Source organism: Neurospora tetraspora (genome assembly GCF_033439725.1).
Source record: "Neurospora tetraspora strain CBS 560.94 chromosome Unknown B0H65scaffold_8, whole genome shotgun sequence".
NCBI classification, from domain to species: Eukaryota; Fungi; Ascomycota; class Sordariomycetes; order Sordariales; family Sordariaceae; genus Neurospora; species Neurospora tetraspora.
Window position 1 is genome coordinate 590,272 of NW_026944390.1, and position 16,739 is coordinate 607,010.

General features: G+C 48.7%; 4 protein-coding genes across 4 annotated transcripts; 1 reads left to right on the top strand and 3 right to left on the bottom strand.

Moving 5' to 3' along the window:
• Window positions 1-4,544: 4,544 nt before the first annotated feature.
• Window positions 4,545-6,434, bottom strand: B0H65DRAFT_591981 (uncharacterized protein). The gene is made up of 2 exons (XM_062831116.1): window positions 5,874-6,434; window positions 4,545-5,798 (listed from the first exon to the last, which is right to left on the bottom strand). Exons 1-2 carry the CDS (start codon window positions 6,172-6,174, stop codon window positions 4,813-4,815), a joined length of 1,287 nt encoding a protein of 428 aa, XP_062677414.1. The 5' UTR covers window positions 6,175-6,434; the 3' UTR covers window positions 4,545-4,812.
• Window positions 6,435-6,813: 379 nt separating this feature from the next.
• B0H65DRAFT_477350 (uncharacterized protein) lies at window positions 6,814-10,621 on the bottom strand. The gene is made up of 7 exons (XM_062827425.1): window positions 10,325-10,621; window positions 8,745-10,245; window positions 8,566-8,692; window positions 8,121-8,497; window positions 7,717-8,070; window positions 7,456-7,654; window positions 6,814-7,387 (listed from the first exon to the last, which is right to left on the bottom strand). The coding sequence occupies exons 2-7, from the start codon at window positions 10,128-10,130 to the stop codon at window positions 7,266-7,268; spliced, it is 2,565 nt and encodes an 854-aa protein (XP_062677415.1). The 5' UTR covers window positions 10,131-10,245; window positions 10,325-10,621; the 3' UTR covers window positions 6,814-7,265.
• Window positions 10,622-12,283: 1,662 nt separating this feature from the next.
• Window positions 12,284-14,825, top strand: B0H65DRAFT_435339 (uncharacterized protein; the record flags this gene model as incomplete). Its single annotated transcript, XM_062825187.1, has 4 exons — window positions 12,284-12,469; window positions 12,597-12,943; window positions 13,607-13,797; window positions 13,900-14,825. 4 exons carry the CDS (start codon window positions 12,284-12,286, stop codon window positions 14,823-14,825), a joined length of 1,650 nt encoding a protein of 549 aa, XP_062677416.1.
• Window positions 14,826-14,897: 72 nt separating this feature from the next.
• On the bottom strand, window positions 14,898-16,738 carry B0H65DRAFT_308917 (pectin lyase fold/virulence factor). The gene is made up of 2 exons (XM_062823257.1): window positions 15,354-16,738; window positions 14,898-15,299 (listed from the first exon to the last, which is right to left on the bottom strand). The coding sequence occupies exons 1-2, from the start codon at window positions 16,401-16,403 to the stop codon at window positions 14,970-14,972; spliced, it is 1,380 nt and encodes a 459-aa protein (XP_062677417.1). The 5' UTR covers window positions 16,404-16,738; the 3' UTR covers window positions 14,898-14,969.
• Between the last annotated feature and the right edge of the window lies 1 nt (window position 16,739).

The window sequence follows — 16,739 nt, forward strand, 5'->3', positions numbered from 1 at the left end:
GGGAGTTGGAGAGGATTTATTTTTATTAATAATAGAGGGGGGTATAATTAATAGAGGTATTAGAAGCATAGTTAAAAGTAAGATAGAGGGTATTTATATAAATATAGTAGATAAGGGTAGAGGGTTACGTTTATCCGTTAAAGTTTTGTAGTTAATAGGGTAATTATAGAACGCGGTAATCTAGTAATTAAATAGTACGTTTAAGGTAGCGCTTGGTAGGGTTATTATAGTACCCGGTACCGGTATAGTAATAGTAGAAGTAGTTATAATAGAGGAAGGAGGAGGAGTTAGGTGAGTTAAGTAATAAGGGTAGCTATATAGAGGGTAATATATTAATTAGTATAGCGGGTATAAGTATAGTTAGTATAGGGAGTAGTATAGCGTTAGTAGCTTCTCTTCCCTTCTTAATATTATTTGCAAAAGATTATTAATAGATTTTGTACTGGTATTACTATTATTGCTATTAATGTTGTTAATAATATTAATATGTACCGGGAGCCTATTACTACTACGTCTCCCGCTACTTGAATTAGTGCTAGCCGTGGCGGTCTTTACTATAATTATCTTTTAAATAATTAAAGTAGGGGGATTTCGTACGGTAGTATGCTTAGCCGCGATGGCCTTTGCCTACTTGCTCGCGTCTTTGATAGAGAGGTTATAATATATTTTACTGCTATCGACGAGGTAGTATATTTGGTGGTTAATTCCTTTATTATAATTTTTATAGCTGTGCCCAGTATTATACTTCTACGTTTGAAAGAGCTTATAGTATGCGGTGCTGCGGGATTTACGCTCCCTACGTGCCTCTCGTCTGCGGTTTTATTTGTTGAGTTTATCAATTTCTTCTAATATTATATTAATTATAATCTTCCTCCCTATATTAGACTTGGGGGTGATAAATGCGTATAATAATTGCAGCGTAGTAGTTATAAAGGGATTAGCTATACTATAAGAGGGGGTAGGAGTAGAGGGTACGTTAGCAATAGGGATGGGCATTAATATTACAGCGGGCGGGTCGATGAGGGTAAAGGTAAAGGCGAGCGTGAAGGTATAGTGCTAAGTAGTATTGTTGCGGATATATATTTTTATAATACTTTCGCTATTAAAGTTATAGTTGTTATTATTAAATGGAGTAGCTATAACGGTGTTTGTATAAATTATAGCCTTATTCCTCCTATTATTATTATAAACGCTAGTAGTATACGTAACATTGTGAAGAATAATTTGGTACTTAACCTTAGCGGCGGCCGCGTTGGCGATAGTCTTTTAGGTATACTCTATTTGTAGACGAAGGACCTTACTAAGTAGGGTTATCCTAAATTGCTAATTATAGATTTTGCTATTCTCTTATTCGACCACAATTTCTTAATAGTTTCTATGGTTAGAAATAGCAGGAGGCTTGATTTTGAGGGTAGTAAGGTATAACCCTATAATTGTGAACTCTATCTAAATATAGGAAGGGAGAGCGGGCTTGGGCTTGGGTTTGGGAGGCGGCGCTATTTGCTTGCGGGTACGCGGTTGGGTTGGAGTATGTGGCTGGGTTGGAGATATTGCGTTCTTATCGTTATTAGAGAAATAGAATAAGGTATTAATAGCTTTCTTTTTAGGGATAAGGCGGATAAGGAGATTAGAGAGTTATTATTCCTCCTCTTCCTCCTCTTCCTCTTTTTCTTCGTCGTTATCGAAGTCATTGTTGGGGTTACTAGAGAGTTCGATAGGGGTTGGCCGTATAGGCAGGGAGGATAGTACAGAGGTAGCCTCGGCTTCGGTTTTAGGCTTTAGAAACGCCTTTAGTTTTAGAGAGGGCTCTAGTTCTGGCGCGGGCGCCTTCCCTTTCCCCTTATTCTTAGGAGTAGCCTTCTTGGGAGCAATTTTCTTTTTGGGGGCGGCCTTTTTGGGAGCTTTCTTGGGGGTAGCTTTCTTGGTGGTAGCCTTCTTTTTGGATAAATTGGCGATGGATTTAGACTCGATGAGAATACGATTCTTTTTTGTAGGGTGGGTAGAGGTGCGTATTAGTTAATTCGAACCCTGATCTTCGTTGTTAAAGTGGACCGAGGTAATGTTGGCGTGACGAGTCCGCTTCTAGTTTTTTAAGATTGATTTGGGAGGTATTGTCGCGATAGTTTAATTAATTAACGCAATTGCTTTATTTACTTTGTACGATGAAAGAGGTTGTGTGGCGCTTCAATTCTGTATAGAAATCATGTAAAAAGACGATATTTTACGATGTGTGTGTGTGTTCTCACTTGGTTGTTGTGGCCAGCTCAGCAAAGTCTTGGCAACTGTCAAGGCGTTTGGGGGTGGGAACGGTACCGTCCAGTGTCCACGGCCCCTCCCCTCCCTCCTCCTCCACCTTCCCTGCCCTGTCCCTCGATGCTACCCTACGCCATCCCGTTTCGAACCTTCTCTCAAGCTTCTCTCCCACTTCGTCTTGCTCGAATCCACTCCAGTCACGCCCAAAACTTTTGTCACTGCCCTGCTCGCCACTGGGCGGCTACTGTATGGCCTGTGTGCCATCTCGTGGATGACAGGGACCTTTGATCAGGAACGGAGTGGTGCAGATGCATCGCTGACTGATTGGAGTGGATACTGGATACACTCTCCGAGACACTCCTTCTGCCCGACGCCGCGGAGAAGATCTTGAAAAGATAAATTAGGTGGCTGTTTGATGATGGAACAGAATATGGTGGTGATGTTGAGCAATGATTGCTGAGTCGATAGGAAGCGGGATATTCAAGAACGGACTAACAGGGAAAAGGGAGATCTGAGAAAGAGAAGACAGCCAGCGCCAATAACCAAATAAGCAAGACACTATCGTGCTTCAATCTCCAAAAGAGCTGGAGATCGGACAAAAGCATCAATGGTAGTGATCTCCCACTTAGCACTCACTTTCCAATTTTCACTTCAAACATTTAGAAGTTGCTAGCTATCCATTACCTGGACTAAGATTGTAAGTCCAGATTCAACCTCATCCTCCATCACGAACGCCCAATTCAGCAACACATCCCGTAAACCCCACATACCTAATCGCAAAACCATCGCCAAGCAAATAGACTGATGGCATCCGAAGTCTTGCAGCAGATCCGACTCAGCTTAAGTTCCAAATGACAAGGGCAAATAAGTTCGAGACCAGGTCCGTCGGTCTTGATAGACTATCCAGCCGGGGAAATTATCCAGAATGTTCAAAGAGGAAAGCGAAACATACTCTAGGCACTCGCACATCAGCCGCATCTATCTCCGCAAGCGCTGTCAAACTCCGATCATCATATCATATCATTGATCATAGGAACTGGCACCCCGACCCGATAGGCGCTAGTTCACGTCAGACTCGCCGCCGAACAAAAGTAAGGTACATGGTAGACATGGTAATGGGATCATCACTATTGGCTTGACCGATACACTGCGTCGTGATCCTCACGGGGATCTCGACACTCAGTACGAGTAGGTAAGGGGTTAACACTAGAGGTACCTTTCTTCCTACCCGCTGGGATACGAACATCCTTGAGAATACTTACTGTGTAAGTACTAGTCATTGAAGCGTGTGGGTCTACGGCTCGAGGAACTACAGTTGATCGGGCCGGGAGACAAAGTGTTGCTTTTCAAGGGCGCAGTAACAATCCAATGGATGTGATTCCCACCAAAAGTCTTCTGGAACGAGCTGAACTTCAAATGCTGCCGCGAGCTGCAAGATCAGTTATAGTTTCCTTGCAAAAGTACTTCACTTTCCTGCCTGTCGGTCTCAAAGAACAGTTCCCGACGGACGCAAGGTACCTTCGTTTGGCACGCCGGCGGAAAGTCAGGTACGCACTTGCCAGATTTGTTATCAACTGAACATTACAATGCTCATCTCATCACGATTGCAGCATAATGGTGTATAAAGTTGAATACGATGTTTATTCATCGTCAAATCATGATTTCTGCTGGCTGCTCCTTCATTGTACGAGTCGTTCTAAACAAGTACTACATGAGGGGAGGCTCCTTATCGCGACCGACCACTCACTGCACCTTCCCGGGCGATTCAAAGCCTCAGTTGATGATGCTTCTATTTAGCTCTGAGCTCCAACTTCCAGTTCCGTTCGTTGGTTCTACTTGACGGACTTTCTTATCCGAGGGAAACTTCAGCTCACCACGCACAGCAAGTGCGAATGTGGCAGGCATGGCTTCTGCTTTGCACTGACTACCACTGCACCACTATCATGACTCTTTCCTCAAAAGCCCTTAGCAAGGATATTTACCGTAGTAGGTACCATCAGTCTTTCCTTCCCACACCCCTCATACAAAACACGAATGTTTCAGTTCCATTTGTTGCCGTCAGATACATCTGTTAGTGGCCCTCAATTTTGATTATGGCAAAAATGATCGCTCTACTACCCCTTCTAACAGAGTTTCTGACGAGCTACGTAACTCCAATACACCGAACAGAATGGCATTCGCTTCTGTACCTCTAGGTACTTATCACTCATCCAGTGCACTGCATTGGACGGAGATCAATGTTATTGGAGTCAAAAGACAAAGGTGAAAGTTTATTCTAAATCAACTTGAACCTAAAACCGAAGTCTTAATTGTCCGTCTTCAAAGGTTTACAGTCTCAAAAGCAAGATGCCGCTCAACAAGCCCCAAAAATAGAAACATGAACCCAAATACCTCCAAAACACTCAGCTGAGTCTAAGCAGACTGGACCAACAAAAAGCCATCCCAAGCGGGCAAAACAAAACCCAAAAATCCCCTCGAAACCCAGGCATAGTTACAATAGCAACTGCACCTCAAACAATATGCCTCCCCTCATTCTTACACCGATTCGACTCTCATCACTCAAGCACAACTAGCCCTCTTAAAATCCACCCTCAACTCAGGCGGACTCTGCTCAATATCCCACTTGGTCCCCACCTCTCTCCTCCACTCCTCCTTCTCCCACTCATACACCTCCCGACCGACCTTCTCCAGCCCCTCGCTCTTTGGTTCTGCCCTCCACATCTTCTGCTCATTCCTCAACCACAACCTCAGCATATGTCTCTTGTGTTCACCTTCATCCACAAAGCTGCTTCTAGCATGCAACATGGCAAAGTTGTTGAAGATCTGCATATCCCCCTTTTGCAGCTGGATCTCCAGCGCGTGTTCTTTCGCCAAGAAGTAAACCATATCCAAAGCCTCGGCTTGCACCTCGCTCATGGCCGGGACGAGGGGGTGGTGAGGCGAGAAGTGCGCGCCTGTGAGGGGGCGGCGGGAGAATTGGAAGCCTGGGCCATGCTCCTGCTTTCCATCGCTGCTGGAGAAGTTGTAAAGCAGCGGCCGCGTGTGATACTGGTTCTTGTAAAACTCGTCAAACGGCCAGTCATCCTTGGCCAAAACATGGATGACGTCCGGCCGCAGGCGCGCAATCTCGTTGTAGATGGTGGCCGACGAGGCCAGGAAGGATTCGCCGCCGTAGGCGGCTACCCCCAAAGCGTAGAGCGACAGGACGTCGCAGAGGTCGGTGTGGAAGGGCTGGGCGCGGTTGACGTAGGGCGAGTTGGGCATGCTGCCGTGTTGGGCGACGTCGCTTTCTTTGCGGACGGCCTGGATGTGGAGGATCATCCGCCCGTCAAAGTCCTGCATCCCGCGGGTTTCGGCAATGTAGCTGGTGACGCCGAGGTAGAGGAGGATGTTGTCCACGCTTGAGTACTTGTCTGGCTCGAGACCGCGGAGGATGACGAAGCCACGGCCGTTGTGGATGATGTCTGCGACTTCCTCGAGCTTGGAGCCTAGGTTGGGAAGAGGGAAGTTGTCCTTGGAGACATCGTCAGGGCCGAGGTCAAGAGCTATGAGAAACAAGAGATGTTAGCTATGAGCTCAGATCAAGCATCAATCAGGTGGTACTATAGAGGCGATCTTACCCTTAAAATACTCCAGAGCACTCTCAATCTCGGCAATATCCTCTTGGCTAAGCTTGACCACATAGTCGTCCTCCGACTTGAAGTCAGACCCAGACCAGACACGTTCGGATGTGATCTTTGAAGGCCATCCGGCGGGAAGAGTGGTGGGACGATTGAGGTTCAGTGCTGCTAAGCGTTGTACACGCTCCTTGAAGACTTTATAAGAGGGAATCCAGTCAATGTCTGGACGAACGATGGGACTGGAGTCCTTCTGGGGAGGTGCCATATTGCAGGCGCGAGTGGACTGAAGGGGGCAGGCCATTGTGTATGTGAAACTTGAAGAAATAGAAGAAGTGGTTGGGCTTGATGGTATGAGAATGAGGAACAATGCAATGATAAAGTTCTAGGAATGCCGAGTTCAAAGCAAAGGAAGCTGTGAAGATGCTGTGTGCTGTCTGTTCCATCTCCTCAACAAACTTGTGTACGACGTCCCCCTTTTATATCCAAATCCCCGAGGCTCATCCGACCTCTTAAGGCTCATCTCAAGGTTTACTTTGCTACCTAGAAGCACTCGAAGCCGAGTTCTACCGCATCTTTCCGCAGAGCCTCAAGCTCTGTGCCTAAAGAAATCGTGAATCATGCCGTTACCAGAGCCTCAAGTCCAGTCTTTTCCCACCGAAACCGCATAGCCGCATCGAAGCAAGTGAGTCGACGTGCAAGGTTCCCGGTGTGAAGAATGGAGGTTTCCAATTTATTAGGCTCACAGAGCCGCATCGATAAGAACTGAACAGACATGATTGGAGAACTTTGGTTCAAACACCGAGAACTCGGTCTGAGCCTCCCTGACTCTCCACATGGTAGTCATAGGGCAGACCAATGATGTTTTTCGAGCAGAGCCTCAAACAAGGGTTCTTTTTGAGCCGAACAACCGCATGCGGATAAGCAGGGTTCTTCGAAGAGTCCTACGTCGTGCAAATAGGGCTGATGGAACGGCGAAGCGTAGGTACCCCATTGCGTAATAAAAAAAGGTCGACTGATTGATGTGCATCTGAATGAACCAATAACGGGATATTATACCATGGGTCTTGAATGGTTGACTTGTAATTTGCTTCACCCTTGCCCCAGGCTGCCATTCAGACTCTTAGGCTGCCATGCCGGCTGACTTTTGGCAGCAGTCACCGAAATGAACTACGCTGGTACGTGTTCGAGTGGGGGTATCATATTTCTAATTCTTTCGTCACGATCTACACCAAACTCCGAAAATGTAGTGGCAACTGAGGTTCCTTTGAGCCGCAATGCGTGGGAGTTTTCAGAGTTTGTCTATCCAATATCCGGCACTGGTGCTAAGAACAGAGTCCCCGTTCAACGCCCACCCGACAAGGGGAACCTGTCCCACTCCATTCTGGGGTTCAGTCACTTGTACGGGTCTTTTACATCAACAGGGGACGTGTCCCAGTCTTCGATGAATAGTTGATGATACCAATGCCCATGAGTCTCGTATTCATGTTTGGCGGGGAGATTGCGAAGATCATGTTCTGTAGCGGGGAAAGTCAGTGGGCATCGTATCTCAAAATACCAGATGAGTCAGATATTTTAAACGTACCTCTCTCCTTGAATGCCTTTTGTATTCTCTGCATGAACTCAACTTCTTTGGGCCCAAGCTTGGCCATTGAAGAGACATGGGAGGCTTTCCAGTTAAGGCCAAGCGGTACAGATCCGTTACACGCGTAGTGGAAACGCGAGAGGATGATCTTTGCAGTATTGAAAGCCTGCTCAAGGAACTTGGTGTTGGAGTATTTGGTCTGCTTCAATGTCAGCATACAGTTATATGTACTGGAAAAAAGTCGGGTTATCTGTTACTGACCGGCATTGTGTGGGTCTCCGCATGTCGGACAGAGTGTGCTGCCAATCGTTCGATGTGCGTGAGCAGGATAAACGAGGCAAGAAAGGTCTCGAACCAAGTCTCAGGCTTTGCTGGAGAAATGTTCTTCTCGAACAGGCCAATGAGCTTGCCTCGGAGATGATTCAGAACAAACTGAATTATGACCTGGTCCAGTTGAGTGTCCATCATTGGAGGAATTGGGATTTTCTCATGGAATTTGGTTCCAGGCAGATTCACACGGGAAACACCGAGTTCATTGCCCTCCAGTAATTCCCACGGGTCTTCAATCATCCTGCAGATAACCCAGAGATCAAGGGCCGTATCAACAAGTGAGCCCTGGTCCAGTTAGCAAGACTGGACGCGTGTATTTGGGGAAGGAAATTTACCTTTTTTGTTTCAGCGTATCTTATGGCCATTGATACAATTTCCCAAGTGAGACCACCACCCTCCTTGAGCATGTGCAGGTAGTCCTTTTTCGACAAGTTGATATACTCCAATATGTGACCATGAACCTTTTCGTAATTGGTCAGACAGAAATGGGGCATCGGTATTTCGTGCTTTTGTCCCGTTCTTCTGTCCGTTGGCGTGTATGACAATTTGTCTCCCGGCAATGGCTCGAATTGGGAGGCGTATACGACCAAATGATGACTGCCGATGTTTTGCGTGAGCTTCAGCGTAATGACGCCCACGTCTGGTTTTGAGAACTCTGCAAGCTTGAAGACCGTTTCCCGCTTAATGAAAAGTGGTTCATTGACAGCCGGGCCTTTGACACATGGCATATGTTAGCAAATAATCTATTTGATCGGGATTGCTCGATGGTTTTTCACATGCCTGCACGAAAGAAGAGCATATCGGCTAGTGTCGATGTGAAGCAGGGCATACGCAGAACACCTTTGTATGTCTTTTTTGTCGCACATTCACGGCAGCTTTCATACGGTCCTTTCTCGTGGAGATCACACTACATTTAGGTTAGTACATGTGACTGAAGCGTTGATGAAGCGTAACTTTACCTTTCTCTTCTTCTCTTTGCACCAATAACAAACACCTCTTTTTCTAGCTAACGCACTGGTTCGCTTTTCCTCTTCTGTTCGTCGAACCTTTTTGGTGATTTTTTCACGATGGTGAAAGACGATCTGGATGCCTTTAACCGTCCCTTCTTGATCTCTCAAGACATCTTTCGTAACGATATTGGCTAAACCATCTTGATCATCATCGCCATAAGTCAGCCGCTTTTTGGAGGTCCTATCACCTGTGTCGCTTCCAGCAGTGTACTGAACAAACTGGAAAGTCGCTGGCTGGCTCTTCCGTATGCTATTCGGCAAGCTGGGCTCCGGAGTGAGTGGGCCAGAGTTACCAGTCGACTCAGGAGTGGTGGCATTTGTTGACAAAGACGGGGTTCGTGGGTCATCTCTCAACTCCGGCGTACGTGATGTTGAGTACGGTATCAGGCTTCCACATCCATCAAAAGGAGACTGGACCCCCACGGAGTGGTCGAACCCGGTTGACTCATGATGCACGGTATGCCCGTCATGTCCTTCGCAAACTGGTGTCACCCAATCGCAGAGATCCTCTTGAGGACTGAACCATTGGTTCTCTGTTTCTGTTGACTCACCAACATATTTCTGAATGAGAAGGCTTCCATTTCCATGATCCGTCCAAATTCCATGTCCTGAGCCTCCGACAGACTGCCATGGCTGGGACGATGAGGCATCTTCTGGCAATGCCGGTGTATGAATAACGTTTGGAGACAAGTGGCTGAGGTTCGGATGAAAAACGCCGTATAAATGTTGGTGCTGTCCTGGATTTGCACTGTTCAGGTTTGCTCTGGGTTGCTTCGCCACGAAACGCCAGTCCCGGACCTTGTGATGACTCTCTGAGCTAGGCTGTTGATAGCCTGGAGGTCCTGTATGGAAACCATCGTGTTCCCCACTCCCGGAAAGTCCTTGAGGCAGGCCGGAGTAAGCATCAACGCCAATCACCCGGGGTAGACCAATGGTTCCACATAGTGATGATGCTAGTCCTGCATTGGGGGATGCATGATAGTCGGGAGCCTGATCAGATACGATGTCATGAGCCTTCGGATAAGCTTGGGTCGAGGGGTTGGAGAGTCTCGGTGCTGGTGCGGGCACAGGGACTGGGATTGGAGTTGAGAGAGCTGCCTGATGAGTCGGCCCAAGAACACGAGAGGAGGAAGGGTAAGCAGCGTAGAGTGAATGGTCGAAATCGATCCCATCCCAAGAGAAGTCTGGCCAGAAACCAAAAGGAAAGGGGAAAGAGACGCCAAGGAGGTCCGGGTTTGAGTCGTCATAAGGCTCTGCTGACCCCAGGTGCGGATTTTCGAGGGAGGACGAATGGGAAAAGGGACCCAAATGGTCGGTGGGGGGTTGAAATGCCATCTTGTCCAACTTTGGGCAGGTGGCCGTCCTAGCTACATGATGGTTATTGATTAGAGTGGATGATATGGGGCAAGGCTGCGGAACCTCAAGGTGGTGAGCCGATGAGGACGTTGGACTGCAATTGCTGTGTCAACGCTCGATGTCGACAAACATGTGGTTGCAAAGTTGCATCGTGGAACACTCAACCGACATACCTGGACACTTTACTTCTTTATGATCCCCAGGGTCTCTGGTCCCGACTTTGTTATGTAGGCAAACGACAAGTGGGAGGACCGGCGCTTGAGTGATGGAGGCTCGAGGTGTTACCTGGGACTCCTTCTCGGACACTCTTCAAGATTCGACAAGGGGGCACAGAGCGAGGGCACCGGGAGGGCAGTGTGAGGGTGAGTGTCGCGCGGAAGAGTTGTGGCTTCGTCTCGTCATTCCCCCAGCCAGGCTCTTCGCCCATCATCGCGTTGCATTCAGCACATACGGTGGCCCAAGTGTTGGCTATGATCAATTGAAAAAGTTTGGTCAGAAAATGGCCCGTGTCAACTGCAGGCACTAGGTACGCGCCCAGGCGCGTCAGCGTAGATTCAGTTTAGCAATCAAGTCTATCTCACGCTTCTTTGTATATATCGAACCAATAAAGCAAAGTATTAGAGTAAGGCAATGAAGTAATAAAGCAAAGAAGCAATGAAGCAATGAGGCAATGAAGCAATGAAGCAATAAAGCAATAACTAGAGGCAATGAAAGTCAACCAGAATCAATAGAACTCGATTGAAGTCGAAGGGGTATAATAAATTAAGACTCTAAGAGTCAATAAGATTTGGGAGCCTCAAGGTTTGCCAAGATTTAGGGTAGCAGTGCAAATGGATCCTCCGCTTCTTCTCTAAATTTTGGACTGTGGGGTAGGGTATCAATGCAAATGGATCCCTAAGCAATGGGAATTTATAGAAATCGAGAGTTAATAGTTAATAGGACTCAATAGGAATAAATAGAATTTAATAAAAAGTATAAGAATTAATAGGAATTAATAGGAATTAATAGGAATTGATAGGAGTTAATGAGAGTTGTAATAAGTAAGTAATATAATGCCTTTGGATAGGTGTAAATCTTTCAACACTGTATATAAGTAATATAGAGGCGTTAATATAAAAGGGCTGGCAGTTGCTTACAGTTGAGAGTTTGGACCAACTTTCAATTGATCATAGCCAACACTTGGGCCACCGTAAGCACATCCATTTTGGGAAATTCATGCTCGCCGCAATTCCCTTCTGGGTATGGTCTCATGCAAGACCCGCCTTACGGTCTCGATGGGAACTGGGGGCCAAAGGCGGCGTCATTCTGTCCATTGAGGCGTCGATGTTCCCTCACTCATCGAGAGAGTTCGGCGGCAGTGTTGTCGTGCTCAGGTTGGAGGGGTTGAGCTGCTCGGATTGGCTCAGATGTTAGTGCTGGGGTGCGCTTACTGCCCCTGAATTGGGGAAGTTGGGTGGCAGCCGTCAGCGGTTGATAGCGGCTGCCTCTTTGACATCCTCCTGCTGAGATGTTGCATGTGTACAAGAAAGTGTGGCTCTAGCTCCAGGATATAGCCATGATAACCAGCATTTATTGTACAGCTGTTAGAATCTCAGCACCCGATGCCATCCATTCCGACCACCAATCCCTTCATTGTTGGCGGCTGAAGCTGACCTCATCACCAAGAACCATGGCTTGTCATGTAGTCGGATATTTGAGCTTCTCAACACTGAAACACGTCCGCCCTCAACTACCTTCACCCATTGCCTTGGCCTGTTCACCGAGTCACCGAGACGGACAACCTTGATACGGCAATGTCAACGACTACCATGCATTGGCCGTTTGGGCAAGTTACACAGCCCAAACGACCCAGTCGAGGCTGTTCCGCACACTTGCATACAAACGAGCCTCAACAAAGCTCAACAAACTAGTAAGGCGGAATGCCTGGCTGATCCAGTTGTCACAAGCAGCCATCAGGCTGTCAGCCAAAACAATGTCAGCTGCTGGGGGTAATAAGGCTCGCTCACTGTCCCTCCCTTCTTGAGATTGAGCCTCAACTATACTTCAACCCAACGCTCTCTACAACAACTGCCATGATCAGGCCTGGACTCCCATCAGACGTTGATGCCATCACCAATGTCATCATCAAGACAATGCCCCTCGACCCGCAATGGGACTACCGTTTCCCTCTGCGGAAACAGTTTCCCGAGGACCACTACAAGTACACGCGCATGTTGTTCGAGTACTTCTTAGACCCTTCATATGATGACTGGACCGTCATGGTGGTCGAGGACGTTGACCCGGCCGGTAGCGAGAAGCTCAAGATAGCATCCATCAGCGTCTGGGATGTCTCTTACTTGAACAAGCGGAAGCATGGACCCGAGTATATCCCCCAGGATCGCAAGTAATACCCAACTTCACCTAACCGTCAGTCTCACGCTAACTCCCCAAATAGCTAATCGTGAGGTTGACAAACGAGGAGGGAGCACACGTAGAGATGCCAACCAGGAGCACTTCAACGCCTTCTGTAATGGTCAGGCCAAGGCCTACAAGAAGTACTTTGGGAACATTGGTCCGGAGCAGCTTCATCTTCAGATCCTGGCAACCTTGCCAGACTTCCAGAGACGCGGCCACGCAACCACGCTTTGCAGATGGGGTATGGATGTCATTCGCAGAGAGTCCTTGAAAGACATCTCGGTCATGGCAAGCCCTATGGGATATCACCTTTACGCCCGGTTGGGGTTCGATCACGTTGCTACCGTCATCATCCAGGTTCCCGGTGAAGAGGAAAAGCTTACTCTTCAAGCCATGAAGTACGATTCTGTCATGGATGGGATATTGGCAAATCTGTAGCTGCTCCTACGGCTACGGCAGCTAAAGTGTAAAGCGAGGGCTTAAGCCGCCTTACTAGAGGCAAGCTGCAAAGCTGATATTGCATTTTGGACTTTACACAAATTTTGTTACCCATGACTTATTTCTTTTCTTCTTAGTATAACAACGGAAACCTTGACTACAATGGCCTGTTTTAAGGTTGACGTTGAAGTCCCTGCTATAACAGTCGGCACATACGGCTGAGTGAATATTCAATATCAAAAAAAAATCCTATGGGATTGCTGATCAAGTGGAAAAATGACACGGCCTTCTCTTTGAGGTTGAAAGGAAGCTGCTACCAGCTCCAAGGATTCAGACAATGAAGTGAATTTCTTGGACCTTTCCCGTGGCGGGAAGGAAGCAGCCGTCCTTAAGATGTTCTAACTTTGGATCGCGACTTCTTTGTCTATCTGTTCTGCTTCAACCAGGGGTGACATCGATACTCTCTTCCACGATTAAGATCTAAACAACTTCCACTTTACCCTCTGCTCTTCATCATCCATTTTCTCTCTTCACCTAAAGTTGTCAACTCGATCACCTGGTTTCAAACTCTTCCTATAGAATCCTACTACACAGTCTTGAAAAGTGCACAACCTACAAACAAGTTTACCAACTAACGATCAAACCTACCATCACCACCTTGAACCATTCACCCCCTCCCTAATGGATGTAATAGAACAGGGGTTGAATTACATCCTCAACTGGATCCCTCCAAACTTATCGTTCTTCGTCTTCTCCCTCGCCCTCATCAACGCAGCCGACGTCCACAGCGCCAACATCCGCGGCCACCTCGCCAGTTTCATCGCCGAAGAGGCCGCCGTAAGTGATTTCAAAACAGCCACTGGCCTCTTGAGGTTTTCCTCCTTCAACCCGTCCACAAAGACCCGCCGCCAACTAGCCGCCATCGAAACCAACACTGTCCTTGTAGAGAACCATGATCAAGGCCACGACCAAGGCCATCCCGCCCCTACAATATCAATATCCTCCCTAAAGCCCTTTACGGCCACAACAACCCCAGCAACTACAATAACAGTCACCACCAGCACCTCCAAACCCGGCAGCTGCTCCAAACTCGGCACCGGCACCGTCCCCCTCCCAACCGGAATCACCGCAACCCCAACAACCCTAACAGCAAAAACCCTACCAGCAACAACCCTCTCCTCAATCTTCCTCCCCGAAGCAAGCTGCATGCTCGCCATCTTCTCTCTCATCGCCGACATCCCCACACCCGGCCCAGCTCTCAGCACAGCCCTCGACAAAGCCGAGGACGCTCTCGTCCCTTCGGCCGTGGCAAACCCTCAATGCACCATCACGCTGCCCGCCACGTTGTCAAGCGAGTACGGGGTGTACACATCCAGAGTGAATAGCTGGGTGAGCGAACACAGCAAGGAGCTTAATAAGTTGGATAGTGTTTGCGGGGAGACTTATTCTGAGACGGGGAGGATGTCGGCTTATAACACGGGGGCGACGGCGGGGCCGGGGTGTACGGCGCCGGTTGCGGTTTTTACTGGTGCTACTTCTACTGGTACGACTGGTGGTGGTGGAAGTGGAAGTGGAAGTGGCACTGCGAAGGCTACGGGGTCTAGTACTGGGGTGGTGACGTCGACGAAGACGGGGACAGGGACGGTGACGGTGACGACGGCTACTGTTACCAGTTCGGTGACGAGTTCGATCACAGGGTCGGCGACGACTGTGGCAGGGGCGACGAGCTCGCAGCCTGCGTCGGGGCTGCAAGCGGGTGGTGCGGCGAGGGTGACGGGTGTGATGACTGCTGCGATGGTGGTGGCTGGATTTTTGGCGGTTGTTGTTGTTGTTGCGATGTAAATGGATATGATGACATATTATGTTCAAGGATTGGGAAGAGAAGACCATTGGAGAGAACGGTATTTTTGTTGCAAGTTTGATTGAGCCGTACGAGGCTTGAATAGTTAATAACTGATTAGGTTTTCCTATATAAATACAAACTCTTTACAACCACGGTGTCGGCTTTGGGAGTGTCGCCATAGCAGTTTTGCACTTGTCCTTCAACGCGGCTTTCGCCTCCAGGCTGGTCGAGTTAACGCAAGGAACGCCAAGGTCACCACTGATGCCATCGCAAATGACAACCGGATCACCGCCGCAGGGGCTAGTGACGTTGAAGTTCTTGAACTTGATGTTCTCGCAGACGGCGTTGGGGCTGCAAGTCAGACGAGCAACTGCGCGTCCGTACTTGCCCGAGGTGTATCCGGAGAAGTTCTCAAAGTTGACGTTGCTGATGTTGACCTGAGAAGGGTATGCTGAGCAGGTAGTAGCGTTGATCTGGGTGCAGTGTGTTAGTCGTTGAAAATCTTCTTGCAGAGAGGAGATACTTACATTGAAGTAGCAAGAGTCCAAGAAGGCAGAGTACTCGTTGTTGGCATTCCAGAAGTTGCGGAACGTGACATTATCAATGAAGCCATAGCCCACGTTAGGGCCAGCCCATGACTTCAAACGAGCGCCGTGCTGACCGTTCAACATCCACAAGTTTTCAATAACCACATCCCGGATGAAGCTCTTCTCGCCGGCATACTGGCCAATGGAGCCCATCGACTGTCCGTGAGTACCATTGCAGTACATGGTGTTCACGTACAAGTCCGTAGCATTGGACTTGGGCGAGAAGCAGTCATCACCAATATTAACCCACACCCGCTCGACACTGACGTGCTCGACATTGAGCGAGTCAAAGAAATCCGAGTTCTTGGGAAGAGCGGTGGCATTGTTGGACTCGGCCGTGCAGGCCACGTCCTTGAACGAGATGTGCTTGGAAGTGACAAAGAAGGTGGTCCAGCAAGGTGAGTCCTTGAAGTGAATACCCTCGATCTCGATACCGGTGGCGTTCTCAGCATAGAACAGGATCGGACGCAGGTACGTGTTACTAGGGTCGAGAATCTCCAGGCCGGCGAACTCGTTCCACCACCGTTGACCGTTACCATTCAGAACGCCATTACCATAGATCTTAATGTTCTTACCGCCCCATTTCCAGAACATGAGGCTGTTCTGGAAGGGATGGGCAAACGCGTGCTTCTGCCAGTAGGCCGTGTCGTTTGTGAACTTGATCTCGCCCTCGAGGTGGACTTGGACGTCGTTGAGGAAGGTCAGGTCGAGCGGCTTGCCGATGACGAAGGTCTTGCCCTTGGGCAGGTAGAGGGTGCCGCCGTTGTTGGCCTGCTTGAGACCGCGGAGGAAGTCGTCGGCAACATCGTCGGTGTCGGTTCGCGAGGCCCGGATGGTGACTGTCTTCCGGCATTGACTACTGCGCTTGGCTGTGTAAGGGTGCTTCTCCTTGAACTCGGAGAGGGAGCGAGGGATGCCGGCGGGGAGCTCAGGGGCAGGGAATGAGGAGACGACGGCGGCCGCGAGGGCTGCGAAGGCGAGGAACTTCATGTTGGCTCCAGAGAGGCACGATACCACTCTGTATCTCGGGTCGGGACGGGGCCATTGGCCTGTTATATGAATGGTCGTCCCCTTCGCCTATGGTCGTCGCCCATCACACTGTTTCTTAACACCGATGGAAGCTTGGGTGACTGTCGATCCCACCTATCCCGTTGTCTCGGTAGGGTAAACATGGCGGACAAAGTGGTAGTCGAGAAAGCATGAGTGCAACCGTCGTGTACCGTCCTGACCGGCGCGTTGGGGTAGGAGAAAAAGCTCCTTGTCATTGATGGAAAATGGGATGCCGTCCAACGGAGAAATCCACCTCCAATGGTTCCCCTTCCTCTT

What these genes read in the sequence shown, in the direction of transcription:
- B0H65DRAFT_308917 (XM_062823257.1), bottom strand. Translation starts at nt 16,403, where the DNA reads ATGAAGTTCCTCGCCTTCGCAGCCCTCGCGGCCGCCGTCGTCTCCTCA. An exon ending in TGGACTCTTGCTACTTCAAT is followed by an intron (nt 15,300 to 15,353) that starts GTAAGTATCTCC and finishes CACTGCACCCAG; the next exon opens with ATCAACGCTACTACCTGCTC.
- B0H65DRAFT_477350 (XM_062827425.1), bottom strand. Translation starts at nt 10,130, where the DNA reads ATGGCATTTCAACCCCCCACCGACCATTTGGGTCCCTTTTCCCATTCG. An exon ending in GATACGCTGAAACAAAAAAG is followed by an intron (nt 8,071 to 8,120) that starts GTAAATTTCCTT and finishes TAACTGGACCAG; the next exon opens with GGCTCACTTGTTGATACGGC. An exon ending in CGGAGACCCACACAATGCCG is followed by an intron (nt 7,655 to 7,716) that starts GTCAGTAACAGA and finishes ACATTGAAGCAG; the next exon opens with ACCAAATACTCCAACACCAA.
- B0H65DRAFT_591981 (XM_062831116.1), bottom strand. Translation starts at nt 6,174, where the DNA reads ATGGCCTGCCCCCTTCAGTCCACTCGCGCCTGCAATATGGCACCTCCC. An exon ending in TGCTCTGGAGTATTTTAAGG is followed by an intron (nt 5,799 to 5,873) that starts GTAAGATCGCCT and finishes TGTTTCTCATAG; the next exon opens with CTCTTGACCTCGGCCCTGAC.